General features: G+C 41.9%; 1 protein-coding gene across 10 annotated transcripts in view; it reads left to right on the forward strand.

Annotated features, from left to right (window-relative positions):
• CRADD (CASP2 and RIPK1 domain containing adaptor with death domain) overlaps positions 1–16644 on the forward strand; it is a 179556-nt gene extending 162912 nt beyond the window's left edge. For 8 of the 10 annotated variants that reach the window (XR_003720451.2, XR_003720453.2, XR_003720454.2 and 5 more), the window contains one exon: positions 15907–16644. Coding sequence is in view for 6 of the 10 variants with exons in the window: in XM_077952836.1 (XP_077808962.1) it covers positions 15907–16208 (302 nt within the window). In the remaining 4 variants the exon portion in view is untranslated. 10 annotated transcript variants of the gene reach the window in all.
• Positions 16645–18677: the final 2033 nt, after the last annotated feature.

Raw genomic sequence — 18677 nt, forward strand, 5'->3', positions numbered from 1 at the left:
TGATTTTGATTAGTTATGTTATTTTCATATAGTTAAGGTATATAATGTTACGTTCAGTTGTTTAAAATTTGTTTGTTTCTTTGTTTGATTGTTTGTTTTGAGACGGAGTTTCGCTCTTGTTGCCCAGGCTGGACTGCAGTGGCACGATCTCAACTCGCCATAACCTCCACCTCCCAGGCTCAAGCAGTTTTCCTACCTCAGCCTCCCAAGTAGCTGGGACTACAGGCATGTGCCACCACACCCGGCTAATTTTGTATTTTCAGTAGAGACGGGGTTTCTCCATGTTGGTCAGGCTAGTTTCAAACTACTGACCTCAGGTGATCCGCCCACCTCGGCCTCCCAAAGTGCTGGGAGGCGTGAGCCACCATGCCTGGCCTAAAATTAGTTTTATATTTAAATGAATTCAGTGCCCAGTACTAATCTTTTTCCTATGGCTTTCCTGGTACTGATATTGAGGAACAGATCAAGGGGTTTAGTGGAGACTGCTTGGCAGAGGGGAGGAGTATTTTATCATTTGCATTGTTTAGAATTGCTTGCACATGGTGATGTGAAAAACAGACTTTTAGTGCTTTTGCTACTTATTTAAATTTCTCTGTAAGCACTGCATCCTTTATTGTCTGCATCTGAAGCAAACCATTTTCACTGACCCCCCCATTGGTGTGCCACTACTGATAGCTTTTTTTTATTCATTGCACTGACTAGATTGTCAAGACTTCAAGGAGGGCTCATGAATGATGAATTTTTTAGTTTTTTTTCATGTTCAAGAATATCTGATGATTACCTTACCTTTATACTTCAATATCATCCCTAGGAGTAATATTTATGCACTATACTTTATTCCCCTTAGAATTTTGGAGGAATTGTTTATCTTTTGCATTTAAAATACTTTTGAAAAAAATGACTGGCTTTCCCCTCATTGTAGGCAACTTGGCTTGTTCTGCTTGAAGAATTGTTTCTCGGAACTGGAAATTCAATTATTTAACCAGGGTACATGTTTCAGTTAATTGTTTCATATTCATTTTTTGTAAAAACGAAGTATGCTCTTTTGACTTAGAGCTCCGTTGCTTGCTCATTTTAGGGATACTTTCTTGTATTGGATCTTTAAATACTTTGGCCTGGGTTCTCTACTTCAGGGATACTCATTAATCTTTCTGATGGATTTTATTTTTTCTCCTCTATGTCTATCATTTTTCTCTTTAAATTTTGCCTTTTATCTCTGATTACCTCAAGGCTTCCTAGGATATAAATAATTTTGAGTCATCCTTGGTGTTTCTCACTTACTAGTTTATTCCTTGGAGACTGTAGATTTTTGGTTTTGGCCCATTTTCTTCCACATAATGCTCTCTTTTTAACTCATGTGTTACTCTGGTATGTTACTCACTTGGCATGCTGTTTCATTCCATCCTGCGTATGTTTGGGTGACTTTGGCCTTTGGGGCTCTGATCCACTGGGGTGATTTCTCCTTGGCATCCTTCTGACCCCTGTGTATTACCTCTTGAGGACCAGGTATCTCCTGTCCTGTGCACTTTTCTTCAGCCTATAGGCACATGTAAGCAAAAGAGCAGGTCAAGGAAGTGAGCTCACCAGGTTGTTTATGCGTGGGACACCCTATAATGCCTGTGCTGTGCCGTCTCTCCTGAGAACATGCGGAATGTCTTCTCATTCTGCCAGGGACAGTTAGTCCTTGTTGTCCACATTTTTTATCTCCTGTCGCTTCATGTAGCAGTTACCATCTCCACTCTGCTGAAATCAGAGGAGAAAAAAATGTAAGAAACCCACTTAATTTTTTCCTCTATAGATTTGGGGATAGTAGAGCGAATCTCTTAGAGTTGAGTTTGGGTGAATAACTGATATAGCTTCAGGAAGGTAGGAATTGGAAGGTGGTTCTGCCATCTTTTTTGATGGGCTTCTTTTTAAATTTTATTCCCTTTTCTTCATTTCCTTAGGTGTTGGGGGATGGAGACACTGGGGTCAGGCCTCACTCTGCCGTATTTACCCAGAAGCCATCTTGGGGCCTGCCTGTCTTTCTCTTTTCAAATGAAACATGGGTGTGGGAAAGGGGAGTTCCCACATTGTAGCCCAGTTTGGCATAAAAAGAGGTAACAGCCCATGTCTAACCTTGACAATATTTTACCATCATGGAGTTTCCCCTCTTTTTAATTTTCTATTCACCCTTAGATTATGCAATATAATTTCTCTGGTTTTAAATACAAAGTAAATTAAAAATAGTAGCACTTGGTAACACTGTAGCTATAGAGAATAAAGCTAAGTGAGTATGTTGTCATTGTAATGAATCATTCCTTTTCATTCATTCATTCATCCAACAGATATGTAGTGAGTGCCTACTATGTGCAAGGCACTACCCTGGGTGCCTGGAGTACATCACTGAGCAGGATGGACGAAGCTCCCCTGCCTGCGAGACACTTACATTCCAGCAGGCCTGAGTGTGTAGGGTTGGGGGCAAGCAGCAACAACAAATAGAGCACATCTATAAAATATGTCACACGTTACAAGGTGATTTATGGACAAAGGGAATGAGAGTGGAATGGGAGTTGCAGTTTGGAACGGGGCAGTCAGGGCAGCTGCCCTGAGAAGTTACATTTGATGAAGGGGTCAGTGAAAGAGTGTCCCAGGGAAAGGGAACAGCTCGTGCGAGGCGCTCTGGTTTGCAGCTGGCTGGTGTGTTCAAGGAACAGGATGAATGACAAATTGATAGAGCTGTGTCTGGTCCATGTGAGAGAAATGAATGGCCCAGCAAACTGTAACATTCACTTTTAAAGTTTTTACTGTTTTGAAAAATTTACTTTACCAGATATTCATTTCGTGGTTTTTTTGTTTGTTTGGTTTTGTTTTTTTAGAGGGAGTCTCGCTCTGTCGCACAGGCTGGAGTGCAGTGGCGCAATCTTGTCACTGCCACCTCCGCCTCCCGGGATCAAGTGATTCTCCTGCCTCAACCTCCCAAGTAGCTGGGATTACAGACGTGCGTCACCACGCCCAGCTAATTTTTGTATTTTTAATAGAGACGGGGTTTCACCATGTTGGCCAGGTTGGTCTCAAACTCCCCACCTCAGGTGATCCACCCGCCTCGGCCTCCCAAAGTGCTGGGACTATAGGCGTGACCCACCACGTGGTTTCCATGTGTGATCTTTAAAAGGCAGAAACAAATAAGCAAAAATCATTACTAAAGGGCCCACGAGGGTTGTTTCTATCTTAGAAAATATGTAAAGAAAAGTGATACAACAATAAATGGTTTGATTTAATGAGAATTCAAAAATCGTAAGATTTGTTGAAAATAATAGAATTACTTCTAAAAAAGATAATATATTTTATTGAAATAAAAGCCTTTGAAGTCATCTGGTTTTGCCTTTTACAAAGAAGAAAGCAATCTCAGAGAGGCTAAATGACTTATCCCAAGCTATATGGCTAGGTGGTGGCAGATGGAAATTTATACTACCCAGGCTTGCTAATTCTTAGCCCAGAGTTGTGTCTACCATACCTCCCACCTTTTAATTCAGTGCGAGCTCAATTATTGCTAACAGTTTTATTGTTGACCTTCCATGGACTTGATAGTCAAGTCGAGTCTTCCGTTACAATAAGCGGGATTTATTTGTATTTTGCAACATAACCTTGTTCTTTGGAGTGGGTTTCACTTAATCATCCTGGAAATCAGTTTTAGAAAGACTAAACATGATTTCTCCATCTCTCTGTGAGGACCAAATTGTTCTCTGTGATTATCTATCAACAAGCAGAACAAGGGGTTCTAATTAGTTTTCCTTTTGAGGTGTTTTTTGTTTTATTTTGGTTTTGGTTTTGGTCTTCTCTTCTCTTTTCTTCTTTCTTTTCTTTTCTTTTCTTTTCTTTTCTTTTCTTGGTAACCAGTCTCAGCCAAAGGGATTCTTCTGCAGAGCCATTGCACTCAGGCACCAGAGTTAATTCATGAGTCCTGGGAGGTGGCTGGTTAGGTTAGCTTTTCCAGCCTGGAACAGCCCCACCCTACCCCTGACCTCCTCCACTCCACCCACTTTAGCTACAGAGAAACTGGATGTTGTCAGCCCCTGGGGTACCATGAGACAGCTGAGTTCAGAGTGACTCTTGATCTTCCCTCTCTCCCTCCCTCCCTCCCTCCCTCCTTCCTTCCCTTCCTCCCTTGCTTCTCTCTCTCTCTCTTTTTTTTCCTTTGCGCCCATCAATTTGTGGCCTACTTCACTAATTGGTCTGTGAAAAGCTTCTTCCTTTTCCATTCATGTATTCATGCTTGTTCCCACTCCCATTTCCCTCCTTCTCATAGATAAAGATAACTATTCTGTCTGACATGTATTCCTTTATTTGTGTGTGTTTTTGTAAGTGGTGCATTGGACATATACTCTTTTTTGTTTTTTGAGACAGAGTCTTGCTCTTTCACCCAAGCTGAAGTTCAATCAGTGACGCAATCAGAGCTCACTGCAGCCTTGACCTCCCTGGCTCAGGTGATCTTCCCACCTCCGCCTCCCCCCGAGCACCTGGGACTACAGGTGTGCACCACCACACCTGGCTCATTTTTTGTATTAATATATTTTTTTGTAAAGATGGAGTTTTGCCATGTTTCCCAGACTAGTCAAACTCCTGAGCTCAAACGATCCACCTGCCTCGACCTCCCAAAGTGTTGGGATTACAGGCATGAGCCATGGGTGCCCGGCCTGGACATATATTCTTAATTTGCATTAGTATAGACCTGATTATTTTTGTTACATTTTTTGCTCTGCACTGCATTTAGTCCATCCCCTCTAACTCTGCCAGTATTCCCTATGTGCTGTTTTGTATTTCTGTATCTCGTCCACCAGCAATGAGCTCTTAGATTGCTTCCAACTCCTTTTTTCCAACAGTATTACCTCATATAAATGACCTCATAGTGACCCCTCATGGGTCTGTGTAAGAATTTTCCTGACGTGGAGATCCCTATATCTCCCAAAAGAGGGTTTCTGGATTATAAGGTGTATGTGTATTTGCTAGCACAAATAATGAAGCTTTACACAAACAACCTCATACGTGTCTCTTACAGGTCTTTTTTAGAACTTTTCTTGGGTACATCTAACACAACAAGATTGGAAAGTACATTCAATTTTACCCACGCTGCCAACTTGCTGGCCAGTATAACTGTCCGATCTTTATTTCTGTCGGCAGTGAACAAGGTTCCTACATCACATCCCAGCCAAAGCTTGGTATTGTCTAGATTTCTATACATATAAAGTGCTTTATCATTGTTGTTTACATTTGTTTCTTAAATTTCTGCATTTGAGCATCTCTTGATATGCTCCCTTTTGTGTTTCCTCTAATTTGAATCACCTGTTCATACCTTTGTTCTGTTTCCTGTGGAGGTTCTTACCTTTGCTGTTGATTTTCAGAAACACCTTACACAGTCTAGATAGTGTTTCTCTTATTGGTCTTAGACATTAGCCTTGGTCTTAGACATCAGCTTGGATCATGCCTCCTTCGTTGAGCAGAAATCTTTAATTTTGACATAAAAAATTTACCTTTGGGAGATTAATTTTAAAAACCGCTTCTGACCACAGGCCATAAAGATACTCCTGCCCTATTTTCCATGAACTTTATAGTTTTACCTTTGGGACTTTATCTCCATGGGATCCACCCCTGTTCATGGTGTGATGTTCCAGGCCAGTTTTCTTTTCCTCTGTAATTAGCTAGTTCCCCTCAGTTTGGGGAAAGCCTCTTCTTTCCCCATTATGGAATTTTAATTGTCACTATAGGAATCAGCATCTTTATATTATAATAATGGCATCCCACCTAGCACGACAGCAATTCTCCTTTTAGTCAGCTCTTGCTTTATGTCTTTTAATAAAGGCTTAAAATTTTCCCCATAAAGATCTTATACAGTCTTTATTAATTTCATAGATCCTTTATCCTTCTCATTGCTTATTGTATTTTTATTGTGTTTTGTATTTGATTATTATGAGAGTATTGAAATGCTGCTTTGTAGTTTTTTGTTTTTAAGTTGATCTTGTATCTGGCAATTTTGCTCAGTCCTCTTATTCTAATAGATTATCTGCTAATCCTGATATTTTTCTATGTATTAGGTCGTATTTTCTGAACATAATGTTAGTTTTATCTCTTCCCTAGAAATGCTTATTATTTATAACTAATTTAACTAATTTCTTTTTTTTTTTTTTTTTCTTTTTTTGAGACAAAGTTTCACTCTTATTGCCCAGGCTGGAGTGCAATGGCTCAATCTCGGCTCACGACAACCTCCGCCTCCTGGGTCCAAGTGATTCTCCTGTCTCAGCCTCCCGAGTAGCTGGGATTACAGGCATGTGCCACCACGCCTGGCTAATTTTGTATTTTTAGTAGAGACGGGGTTTCTCCATGTTGGTCAGGCTGGTCTCAGACTCCCGACCTCAGGTGATCCACCCGCCTTGGCCTCCCAAAACTAATTTCTTTTCTTTCTTTATAGCACTGGTCAGGACGTCTAATACTATATTCCACAGTAATAGTGATGGTGTGCATCCTTGTCTTTTTAAAGAGAATACATTTAAAGTTTCTCCACCAAATCAAATGCTGTTATAATCTTTACCAAATTAAGAAAGTTTCCCATATTTTGAATTTTTAAAGAAATATATTTTTTCAAATTATAGTTTTGTGTCAAACTTTATCAAAATTTTTTTCTGCATCTATTAAGATAATAATGAGTTTCCTCTTTGGTGGATTGATATATTGAGTTAAGTGGTAGATTTTATGATGTTGAAATATATTGCAAACCTAGGATAAATTCTACTTGTTCATGATATGTTACTTTAAATTTTTTGATTCAATTACTTAATATTTTATTTATAATTTTTGCTTCTAAAATCGTAACTGAAACAAGCCTATAATTTTTCTCTTCTTGTATTCTTATCCTGTTTGGAATAAAAACTGTAGTATCCTCATAAAATCAGCCAGACAGCTTTTGTCCTTTTTTGATTGTCTGGAACAACTTACATATGATAGGAAATTAAGTGTTCCATGAGCTTTATCTTTTTCCCGCTTTAACTTGTCCAGGGTCCACAGGATCCATGAGCATTTGATGGAGCTTACCTATAAAGCCATCTGGGCCTAGGGCTCTTTGTCAAGGGAGGGCTTTGTTTGCTATTTCAGTGTATTTCATTCTTTGGTCTGTTCAAGTTTCTGTGTTTTTCCTGCACCAATATCCAACACTTGTGAGTGTTTAGAGTTCATTGTTGAGCAAACTTTCATTCCTCCTACCCCGTGCAAACATTTAATTCCCTTTCCTGTTGGTGTTGAGTTTGGCCACATATCTTGCTTTGATCAATGGAACATTAGTGGACTTCACATGAGCAGAGACCTCAAATGTCCTCATAGAAGCATTTAGCCTTATCTTCTAAAAAGCAGCTGCACTGGAACAGGACAGTCTCTTAGCTCAGCTTTTTTTCTAGTCCTGCACACCTGTAGCATATGACACTTCCATCATTAACAGTGGCTCACTGCAGCCGTGAGCCGGGGTGACTGGTAGATTACCAGACAGACCCTCCAAAGGAATGTATATAGTTTGTAGAAGTGCTACCCCATGACCAACCCAGTCACCGTCATAAAAAAAAAAACAAAAAACCCATATCTTCTTACAACATCTCCTGTCATATCACAAAATAACAGAAGTTGAAAAAGGAATTTCATAGTTAAAAAACCTTTTTGACTCTTCCAGCAGCTGTTTGTGTGTCTGCTGCGCCTCTTCTTTAGTCCTTGGTCTTCAGCTTCTGAACTGTGCTTTTGAACCCTGGAGAGTTCCTATTCTCAGATTACCTGTAAGATGATCACATCATTGAATGCAAGGTGAAAACAGGAGGTTGACCAGACAGGACCCTGGGCCTGTGGACTGTCCTTCACTCACAGAACCCACATCCAACCAGTTATTCCAGGGAAAGCAATAAGGAATAGGTAGGAAGGACTGCTGCACAGAAATTCGTTAGAAGACATGGCTTTTTTTCTGGAACAGATGAAGTCAAACACACAGCTGGTGGAGATGGTGAGTCAGAAACTTGACTTGGAGGGCTCTTTTGCTATAAGATGATCATCAGCTCCTGGAAAGGTATATGTTGAGTTTCCTTTTGTGCTTGGCAAAGGGCTAAAGACTAGGGGAAGGAGGTCACAGAAGTAGAAGGCCTGGTCTCTGCCCATAAGGAGCTTCGGAGTCAGCAATGTCACATACAGAACCTGGAAAAATTATGTGAGAAACTTTCACAAAATGTAATAGGGATTAGAGAGGAGATTTTTAGTTTTGAGGCCAGAACAGTGATTGATAGGCATGGGTGAGGAAGGAGGAGATAGCTGGAGAAGGAGGGAGAATGCTGTGTCGTTTTCATTCACATAGTGACCACAGAAATGAGGGATGGAGGGGTGAGAGAATAAGTTAAGTCGGGGCAGGGATGGGGGTGGAGAGCAGGGCGAGGGGTTTCCATTTTCCTTTAAGTGGATCTTGGCTTCATTGCAGTAAATGGGGTTGTCAGTGTGTATTGCTCGTTTTGAAACAGACGAGTTTCACTGAGAATTGGATTAAAAGATTGCATGAAAAATTTAGGATCTGTATAAGGGAGAACATTTTATACAGCCCTATATGAGGGCTGTCTAAAAGGAGTTAAATTCCCATTTAGGATTTTTTAAACCAGGTTATACCACAATGTCTGGTGGTTTTAACCAGAGGTAGTGCTGCCTCACCCCAGGGTATGTGAACATGTGTGTGTGGTGGTATAGGGTATCGCTAGCAATTAGAAGGTAGATGCCAGGGATGCTGATGGCCCCATCATGTACTGGAGAAGCCCTGTACAGCCCGTTGTCTGCCTAGAATGCTAAGGGCACACTTGTGGAGAAATAATGCACTTTCCAAGCTTCAGTAATTTGGGGTCCCCTTGTTTAATTTTTGCAATATCTAGGTACCATTTCTACCACTAATTTAATGATTTAATGCTTTTCTTTTTTTTCTTTTTTGTCTTTGTATTCTTTTTTTTTTTTTTTTTTTTTTTTTGAGACAGTTTCGCTCTGTTGCCCAGGTTGGAGTGCAGTGGTGCGATCTTGTTCACTGCAACCTCCGCCTCCCAGGTTCAAGCAATTCTCCTGCCTCAGCTTCCCAAGTAGCTGGGAATACAGGTGCCTGCCACCATGCCCAGCTAATTTTTGTATTTTTAGCAGAGATGAAGTTTCAGCATGTATGCCAGGCTGGTCTCGAACTCCTGAGGTCAAGTGATCTGCCAGCCTCAGCCTCCCAAAGTACTGGGATTACAGGTGTGAGCCACCGTGCCCAGCCTAATTTAATGCTTTTCTTTAAATTTATTTTTATTTTATTTATTTATTTATTTATTTATTTGAGAGGGAGTTTATTTATTTATTTGAGAGGGAGTCTCACTCTCTTGCCCAGGCTGGAGTGCAATGGTGCGATCTCAGCTCACTGCAACTTCTGTCTCCCAAGTTCAAGCAGTCCTCCTGCCACAGCCTCCCGAGTAGCTGGACTTACAGGCGCATACCACCACACCTGGCTAATTTTTTTGTATGTTAGTAGAAACGGGGTTTCACCATGTTGGCCAGGCTGGTCTCGAACTCCTGACCTCAAATGATCCACCCGCCTCAGCTTCCCAAAGTGCTGGGATTACAGGCATGAGGCACCGCGCCCGGCCCTTTAAATTTATTTTTAACTGACTTTTAAGTTTTTAGTTGTCATTCTGTATCTGCTTTTTAATTTACTTATTGTGATCCTTGCTTTTTCATTTCATGAGTTTGAAATGCTATTGATTTTTTTAAGTCATATTAAAATAGATGACTATTGCAATACAGAATGTTCATCTTACACTCTGCTAGAGGCATGCATGCTAGCTTTGAGAAATAGTAGCCAGATGGTCACAGTGGATTAATTTATGGCTTCACCTGAATTTATGTAGTATATCCTTGGGAGTTGACACCAAAGCCTTGGGACTTTCATTTTTAAGTACCCTTGTGTTCAGCAGAATTCACGAACTGAACGGGTCTCATAAGGATACTTTCCCTGATAGAGGTCAGACAGCACAAACAGCTGTGATTGCCTCTCTGTATGTGCAAAGATGTCCATTTGGAATGGCTTGATCTGCTTGGTGGGGTGGTGCTTATGTGCCAATTATCTTTGCTCCAGCCTGTGTCCACAGACTGCTGGCCATCTCCCAGTTATGTGGCCCTATTTACAAGGGCTAAGTGACCCTGAAAGTGTGGAAGAATCAGAGCAAACTGTGTCCTTACTTCCAAAGAATTGGCTGGAAGCATATGTTGCATTCTTGTTGGCCAAGAGTGAGAGAGAAGGATGACAGAGTATAGCAGAAACACAGACTCCCTTCCCAACACCCAAGCAACAGAACCAAAATGCAGTTAGAAACAAAATCAAACCCAGCCCCCATATGCACCTGCAGCAAACAAACAAACAAAAAACAATGACAGCTGTATTTCAGCCACTTTGAAAAGTGGCAGGCAAGGAAGGGAACACCTCACTGTGGCCCCTCAGAAGCAGTGCTGGAAAAGGAAGGTGAGAGGACCAATTCCTGAGGGTTCCTCCTAATATAGATCAATATGGGAAGCAGCTGGTTGAGGTGGTGAGTGGATAGACATGATAAATGTTAAAAAAAAAAAAAAAAAAAAAACCCTTGGCAGAGTCAGAGTCAGGAAGGCACCCAGGGGAGGCCACCTCCTAGTCTCTGTGTTGAGTTACAGGAAAGCGACCATAGGTGTGAGTCTGCCCCGGTTAGGCAGAGTAGGCCCTGGTCTAAGACATTTAACTCCCCTCCAAAAGAGGACAGAGTATAGAGCTCCCAAAGACAGGCCTCATGACTCCTACTTCTCCTCCATGGCAGAAATGTTCATGGAAAGCAGCAGCCAACCTAAAATTGTAGCTCAGAGGTAGAATGACAACTGGTTCCCTATAAAGTGAGGAGAACGTCAAAAGATACATCAGCTTGCTCTAGGAGAGCAAAGAGCAGTTCTGGACAGAGATGCTCACGTTGTCGGTATGAACAAGATGGCAGTGAGTGTCATGACTACTCTGTGAAATGCTGCAGCAGAGGAATGCAAGAGAGGAGCACAGTTTGTTGGCTGGGCACGGTGGTTCACACCGGTAATCCCAAAACTTTGGGAGGCTGGGGCACGAGGATCACTTGAGGCCAGGAGTTTGAGACCAGCCTGGGCAACATAGTGAGACCCTGTCTCTATTAAATATATATATATATATATATATTTTTTTTTTTTTTTTTTTTTTGAGACGGAGTCTCGCTCTGTCGCCCAGGCTGGAGTGCAGTGGCCGGATCTCAGCTCACTGCAAGCTCCGCCTCCCGGGTTCGGGCCATTCTCCTGTCTCAGCCTCCTGAGTAGCTGGGACTACGGGCACCCGCCACCTCGCCCGGCTAGTTTTTTGTATTTTTTAGTAGAGACAGGGTTTCACCGTGTTAGCCAGGATGGTCTCGATCTCCTGACCTCGTGATCCGCCCGTCTCGGCCTCCCAAACTTCTGGGATTACAGGCTTGAGCCACCGCGCCCGGCCAAAAATATATATATTTTTTTAAATAAAGAAAAGAAAAGAAAGGAACACAGTTTGCCAAAATAAACATACAACCAATCTGGTCTATCAGAAAACCCAGTCCTAGAAAACTCAACCTCACAAGTATTTTATGCTATAGAAAGGCTCAGCATCGATTCAGTAGAAACAGAAACTCAAGATGTAGCTATGATAAAACAACAATGGGATTCTTTTTAATTTTTATTTTTAACTGTGGTAAAATGTACATAACATACAATTTGCCATTGTAACCATTTTTAAATGTACAGTTCAGTCATGTTAAGTACCTTCACATTGTTTTATAACCAATCTCCAAAAGTCTTCATCTTTCGGAACTGAAATTCTGCACCCATGAAACAATAATTCCCCATTTCTCCCTCTCCCAGCCCCTGGCAACCAGCATGCTACTTTCTGTGTCTGAATTTGACAACTCCAAGTACCTCATATGAATAGAATCAGAAAGTATTTGTCCTTTTGTGACTGGCTGATTTTACTTAGCTTAATGTCTTCAAGATTCATCCATGTTGGAGCATGTGTCAGAATTTCCATCCTTTTTAAGGCTGAATAATATTCTGTTGTATGTCTATACCCTATTTTGCATATCCATTCATCCAGTGATGGATACTTAGTTTGCTTCCACCTTTTGGCTATTGTGAATAATGCTGCTGTGAATGTAGGTGTAAGAATTTCTCTTTGAGTCCCTACATTCAATTCTTTTGAGTATATACCCAGCAGTGGGATTGCTGGATCATACGTTAATTCTATTTTTAAATGTTTGAGGAACTGCCATACTGTTTTCCACAGCAGCTGCACCATTTTCCATTCCCACCAATAGTGCACAAGGGTTCCAGTTTCTCCACACCCTTGCCAACATTTGGGACTTCCTGGTTTTTGTTTTTGTTTTTTTTGATAGTAGCTCTCCTAATGAGTGTGAAGTGGAATGGAATTTTTAAAAGAGCCAAGAAAAGAAATTAAGAACAAAAACACAATACAACGTTAAAACCAGAACACACACACACACACACACACACACACACAGGATAGACATAGCTGAAAATCAAAGAGTGAGATAATCCCAAGGAGGGGATTAAAGCAATAGGAACAATATGGCAGCCATGGAGGAGAGGCACACCCATCCAGCATATGGAGCAAGAAAAGAATGCAACCATGTGACCCAGGAAGATTTTCCCAAAAGGAAGATACAACTGAATCTTTGGTTGGAAGGTTATGCCACATACCTGGAAGTGCAGATATAGAATGGATAACATACACCCTGGTCTAAAGTTTCGGTATTTAGACCTCAGACAGAAAAAGCAAGTTACACAAAATACTGGATGACTAAGCTGGTATCAGAATTCTCCACATTTTTCAACAACCCCTACCAGAAAGTAAGAACAAGGCCTACAAACTTTTAAGGGAAATAAAATTATTTAAATAATATAATATAAAATTATGAATATAAAAAAGATAAAAATAATATAAAAATTTTTCTCTAAATATTAAGTTATTATTCCAGCGAAGGCAATAAGCAGGCCGCCTTGACCTGAAAGAAGTCAGGGACTATTGCAATCATGAGCATTTCTGGAAAACAAAAAAAAAACAAAAAAAAAAACACCCTGTGATGAAATTGACCCAAATGACTCAAATCAGAAGAACAGACCCAGGAGTAGAAAAGCCACAGATGAAAAACAGTAACAATAGCAGCAACAACAAAACACTGCTGAGCATTCAAACCATTATAATTCCACCTTAGGACTAAACAGTGGGACAAGGGGCATGGATGATTGTTAAAGAAATGTGTAACTGTTAGGCATCTGACAAAATACAAATTATATAAGCAAAAAAAAAAAAAAAATCAAGTGTGAGGAAATGGAGAGGAAATGTAAAGTAATTATAGAATATTACTATAAAAACATGCAGTTAACCCTTGAGTTTTCATAACTTTTTTCTGTGCATTAAATTGTGTGTATGTGTGTGTTTTCAAGTATGTAACTTATAACTGCCAGTCAGAATGTCATTTTCTTTCACTTTTGCTTTTTCTTCTGTTATATCCAAACAAAATTAAATAGCTCTTACTAGAAAGAAAAGTTCATATATTATCATTTTAAATGAACCCATTACCCTCTATCTAGCCTTCTACCAGGGTATGTGTGTAAAGAAATATCCAGAATGATGATCACCAACTGTAAACACAATGGCGGGATATTGGATGATTTCTTTTCTTCTTTGTGCTGTTTTCTGTTGCTTTAATTTTTTTTTTTTTTTTTTTTTTTTTTTTTGAGAGAGAATCTCGCTGTGTCCCTCAGGCTGGAGTGCAGTGGCGCGATCTCGGCTCACTGCAAGCTTCGCCTCCCGGGTTCACGCCATTCTCCTGCCTCAGCCTCCTGAGTAGCTGGGACCACAGGCGCCCACTACCGCGCCCGGCTAATTTTTTGTATTTTTAGTAGAGACAGGGTTTCACCGTGGTCTCGATCTCCTGACCTTGTGATCCACCCGCCTCGGCCTCCCAAAGTGCTGGGATTACAGGCGTGAGCCACCGCGCCCGGCCGCTTTAATTTTTTTAAATGAGCCTATGTTTTTATACAAACCGTGAAATCATTGCTGTTAATCTCAACTATTGATCAGTAGTGTCATCAGTATTCTAATTGCTTCTTAGTCCTTGTTTTTTAAATTGTAGTGTTGACAAACACCAGAAAGAGCCCTTGACAATATTTTTGCAACTCATCTCTAAGGTATTGGCCACTGCCCAGAGGCCAAAGGCACGGGCTGTGGAAAACATCAGCTCTTGTAATAAGGTGCCTTTACCTTCTTATTGAATCATAAATCAAAACACAGTAGTGGACTGGTGAGCGTGAAGTAGACTGACCTGAATCCCTGTGATGCTGATAGACGGGAGTATAGTGTACTGTGCTGTCAAATGTCTGAACCTAGCGAATGACTTTGGATATTTGGAGTCCCTCTCAATCTCTGCACTTGGCTGCTGCTAGTGCCTTTGACTTCCTCCATTGGGATTCTCCTCGCCTTTGCACACGCAATTCTCTCTTCTGGAGATGCACCATGCCCTCTTCCTCCTTCATCACCCAGCTCCTCCTCCTAGTGTTCAGGGCTTAGCTTTAGCCTCCTTCCCCTGGAAGGCCTTCCCTAATGAACTTAGGAGCTCCTTCTATATAACCAAAGGCACTGCTCACTGGTTTTGCTGGGCACATTTATAACCATTTACTCAGTGTCATGCTTCTTAGCAGACTGGCCTCAGGCAAATAGGAATCTAGTTCAGGAAGTGGAAGGTCAGATTTCCTCCTTGCTCCTCTCAGCACATATTTCCTGTTCCTCTTCTGGGCTCTGCCAGGACGGTCACTCCACTCTTGAGGCCTCTGCTACGAACAAACCCCACTCTCCTCCCTTCCTGCTACCCCATGGCCTCTTAGGTTTATTTTGTTCTCGGCAGCCCTCTTGGCTCCTGCTTCTGTTAGCAGCTACACCTTCTCTCGGTAATATTTCAAGTTCAACCTCACTGGGGAGGGTAGCTGTTTGGTTTAGCCTTTGTCCTCTAGCACCTGCCTTTCCTGCAGGGAGGGGCATTCCCAGCCTTGGAACAGGCCCCACCACTAAGGCCACAGACAGTGCCAGAAGGAGCTGGGGTCTGTGCAGCCATTCTTGAATTCCCCCAGATGCCTTGCCTGGCCTTGAGTAAAAGGGAGATAAGTGAAAAAAGCATGTTACGAAGCAGCATGTACAAGGTAATCCTACATATGTGTTTTATATATCAAAGGAAATAGACCAGTTATTATCAGTGAGTTTTTCTGGTGGGATTTCTAGTTTTTATTTTCTTGCTTACAAAGTTTCTGTAATAGGCCGGGTGCTATGGCTCTCGCCTGTAATCCTAGCACTTTGGGAGGCCAAGGCAGGTGGATCACCTGAGATCAGGAGTTCAAGACCAGCCTGGCCAACATGGTGAAACCCCGTCTCTGCTAAAAATACAAAAATTAGCTGGGCATGGTGGCAGGTGCCTGTAATCCCAGCTACTCGGGAGGCTGAAACAGGAGAATCACTTGAACTTAGGAGGCGGAGTTTGTAGTGAGCCAATATCATGCCATTGCTCTCCAGCCTAGGTGACAGAGTGAAACTCCATCTCAAAAAAAAAAAAAAAAAAGTTTCTGTAAAAAATATTTTCGTAGGTACTAAACGGTATTGAAGCCCTGAATCATGGCATTGTACAGAGCAGCCCCCAGGAAGACGAGAGCCAATTGGCTCTGCCATTTGGAAGCATTGCCTTCTTCTCCCCACGATTCTCATTTCTACCCCCAAATGATGTGTTTGTTGCCTTGCTCATTTCACCCGGGTGTCTTTTTCCTCCTCAGGTGACAGATTGACTGGAATCCCCTCGCACATCCTCAACAGCTCCCCATCAGACCGGCAGATTAACCGGCTGGCCCAGAAGCTGGGCCCTGAGTGGGAGCCCGTGGTGCTGTCTCTGGGACTGTCCCAGACAGATATCTACCGCTGTAAGGCCAACCACCCCCACAACGTGCAGTCGCAGGTGGTGGAGGCCTTCGTCCGTTGGCGGCAGCGCTTCGGGAAGCAGGCCACCTTCCAGAGCCTGCACAACGGGCTGCGGGCCGTGGAGGTGGACCCCTCGCTGCTCCTGCACATGTTGGAGTGACAGTGCCTCCACCAACCGCTGGGGAGTGAGTCCCTGAGTCATGTGGCTGAATCCTGACTTTCACTCAGAGCAGGTGGTGTTTTGTGTAGGTTTGTTTTTTATTTTTAATGATCCTCAGATGGAAGGAGAAAACAGGGTTTCCACTAGACGTTATTTGAAAGGCCAGATTACTCAGCAGATCTCTCACGTTGGCTCAACAATTCTTTGTTTTTAATTGCTTGAAGATTGCATTGTTGTAATTGTTCAGTTTTTAAATGTGTAATGGCATTTTAATAGACTATTTAATCACAGTGGTTCAAAAATATATATATATATCATGTCATCACATTACAAGCAGGTATCTCATATGTAAAACATTTACCTGAATGTTGTCTAAGGACTGAACTGTGGACTTTACTATTCATAATGATAAAATAATAAAATGTGAATTACTACATATCATGTGCCTCATTCATGAGAAAGTAGTGCGTTGGGTTTTTTTTTCTTTTCTTTCTCATTCCTGTATTGCATAGATTAAGGGTGTAAAATTACAGTAGTCTTTTTTTTCTTTTTGGAACAGAATTCATAGTAACAGTGAAATGGTTACTTTCCCAAGTCAGGATAAATAGCTCAGGCAGGATGTCTGTATTAAATGTCGTAAGACACTAAAACTCCCTGCAAAGACCAGTTCAAGTACCAGCAAGCATACCTGAGCCCTTCATCTTTAAAAGATTGCTCAAGAAAATCCTGTGCTGTTTATTGAAAGCATTAAGTCGAGATGAGAGGGGATGTGGTCTTTCCACTGAAGCCAGAATGATTGAAGTGTTGTGCTCCTAAGGAGTGTGTGATTTAGTCTTCTGTCCTTTTATCAATAGCACATGGTGCTTATAGAATGCTTTACTGTTTTCGTGGCCTTTCCTGTATGTGATCTCATTTGGACCTCTCAGCCATCCTGAGTGGGCAGTGGGCAAGGTTGTTCAACTCCTTCTGTAGAGAGATTGAGCGATTGGCCCAGGGTGAATGAGCTTGGGCACCAGCTCCTGAATCCTTTCCAACTGCTCCACAGGACTTCTCCCCTTCTCTCTTGCATGCTCACTGAAGAAGCTTGACTCCTGCTCCCCGCCTACTAGCTGTATGGCCTTGGACAAGTTACCCTCTCTATGCCTCAGTTTCCCATTGGGAGAATGGGGAAATGACTGTACTCACCTCTGAGGTCTTTGTGATGATTAAAGCAATAATGTCCGCCAAGAGCACATCCAGATGCGGTTCACTGTCAGCTTTCAGGAAATGGTAGCTGTTAATTTGCCGCCACTGTGGCTGAAGGTATAGTTAGACCACAGGCAAAACTGAATAGTGGCTGAAAGCTGAGGGCACTGTGGGAGGAGCTACTATTGCCACATTTCTTACTAAGCTTTAAAATGGGATTTGATTTTATAAACTTTACAATGGAGCCAATCTGTGATCTATCCTTATTAATAATTATGGAATCTGTTTCCTAATTCTAACATAACTCAGGATTTTTCAAAAGGGAGGAAAAAAATCATGTGTTTTATTTCCATTCCAAGAATAAGTTTATAGAATGGTAGAGTTGAACGCAAAGCGGGTGCTTAAAAAGATGACAATAGTATGTGGATAATATCCTTTCAGGCATCTTGTAACCATATTCCTGTTACTAAAAAAGAGCTGCTATGCCACAGTTTATTCTTTCAATGAATTCGGTTCAAAAGGATAGTCTACTGGCCTTATCAGTTCGAATTTTCCATTTTGTAGCCCAGCCAATAATTCATTATCTTGTAAAATTCTCATAGTTTTGGCCGTCTCACTGCACCCAGTGATAGACTATACTGCTGTGGCATCTTCAGTGAATCGCTTGTCATTTTGAACCTGAGACTTGTTACATTGCTGTCTTCCCCCGGGTTTCCTAATAGAGAGTTGCTCTGGCTTTTGTTCTCACAGCTCAGAGTCACATTCATGGATGAGTGAGTAGAGCTGGGCTCTGCTGCATCTGACTAGATGGCATTAGCAGGTCTGATGATTAGCTGGGTCATCTTTCCACCATTCACCATTTGCAAGGAATCTGTCACGCATAAAGACACTTGTGGGCTCTGTCAGCAGTGAGAGACAGTTAGTGAAGAACAAGCCCATGATGGGCCAGACAGACAGGGCCGAGGGGGCCCTTAGAGACCTCTGACTTGTTGCCTGTAACAAGCAGAGTGTCTTCACCACCAAATGGCAGCAGCCCCTCCTTGGGCCTGCTCAGGTGCTTGCAGAAGGTTTGCAGAGTGGAAGAGCAGAGAGCAGCTGAATCCCTATCTTGGTCTACCTCTGGCCACGACGAATAATGCTACATGGCAGCTGCCTGCCTCCTAACAGAACTGGGGAGGTGATGAGCCTGCAGGGATTTCCTGTGTTTTGTATGGGAGAAGATTCTACAATTTCAGAGAAATTTCTTGTTTACCCCCAAGAAAACTGAATGAATGCAGCGAGGTG

Source organism: Macaca mulatta, chromosome 11 (genome assembly GCF_049350105.2).
Source record: "Macaca mulatta isolate MMU2019108-1 chromosome 11, T2T-MMU8v2.0, whole genome shotgun sequence".
NCBI classification, from domain to species: Eukaryota; Metazoa; Chordata; class Mammalia; order Primates; family Cercopithecidae; genus Macaca; species Macaca mulatta.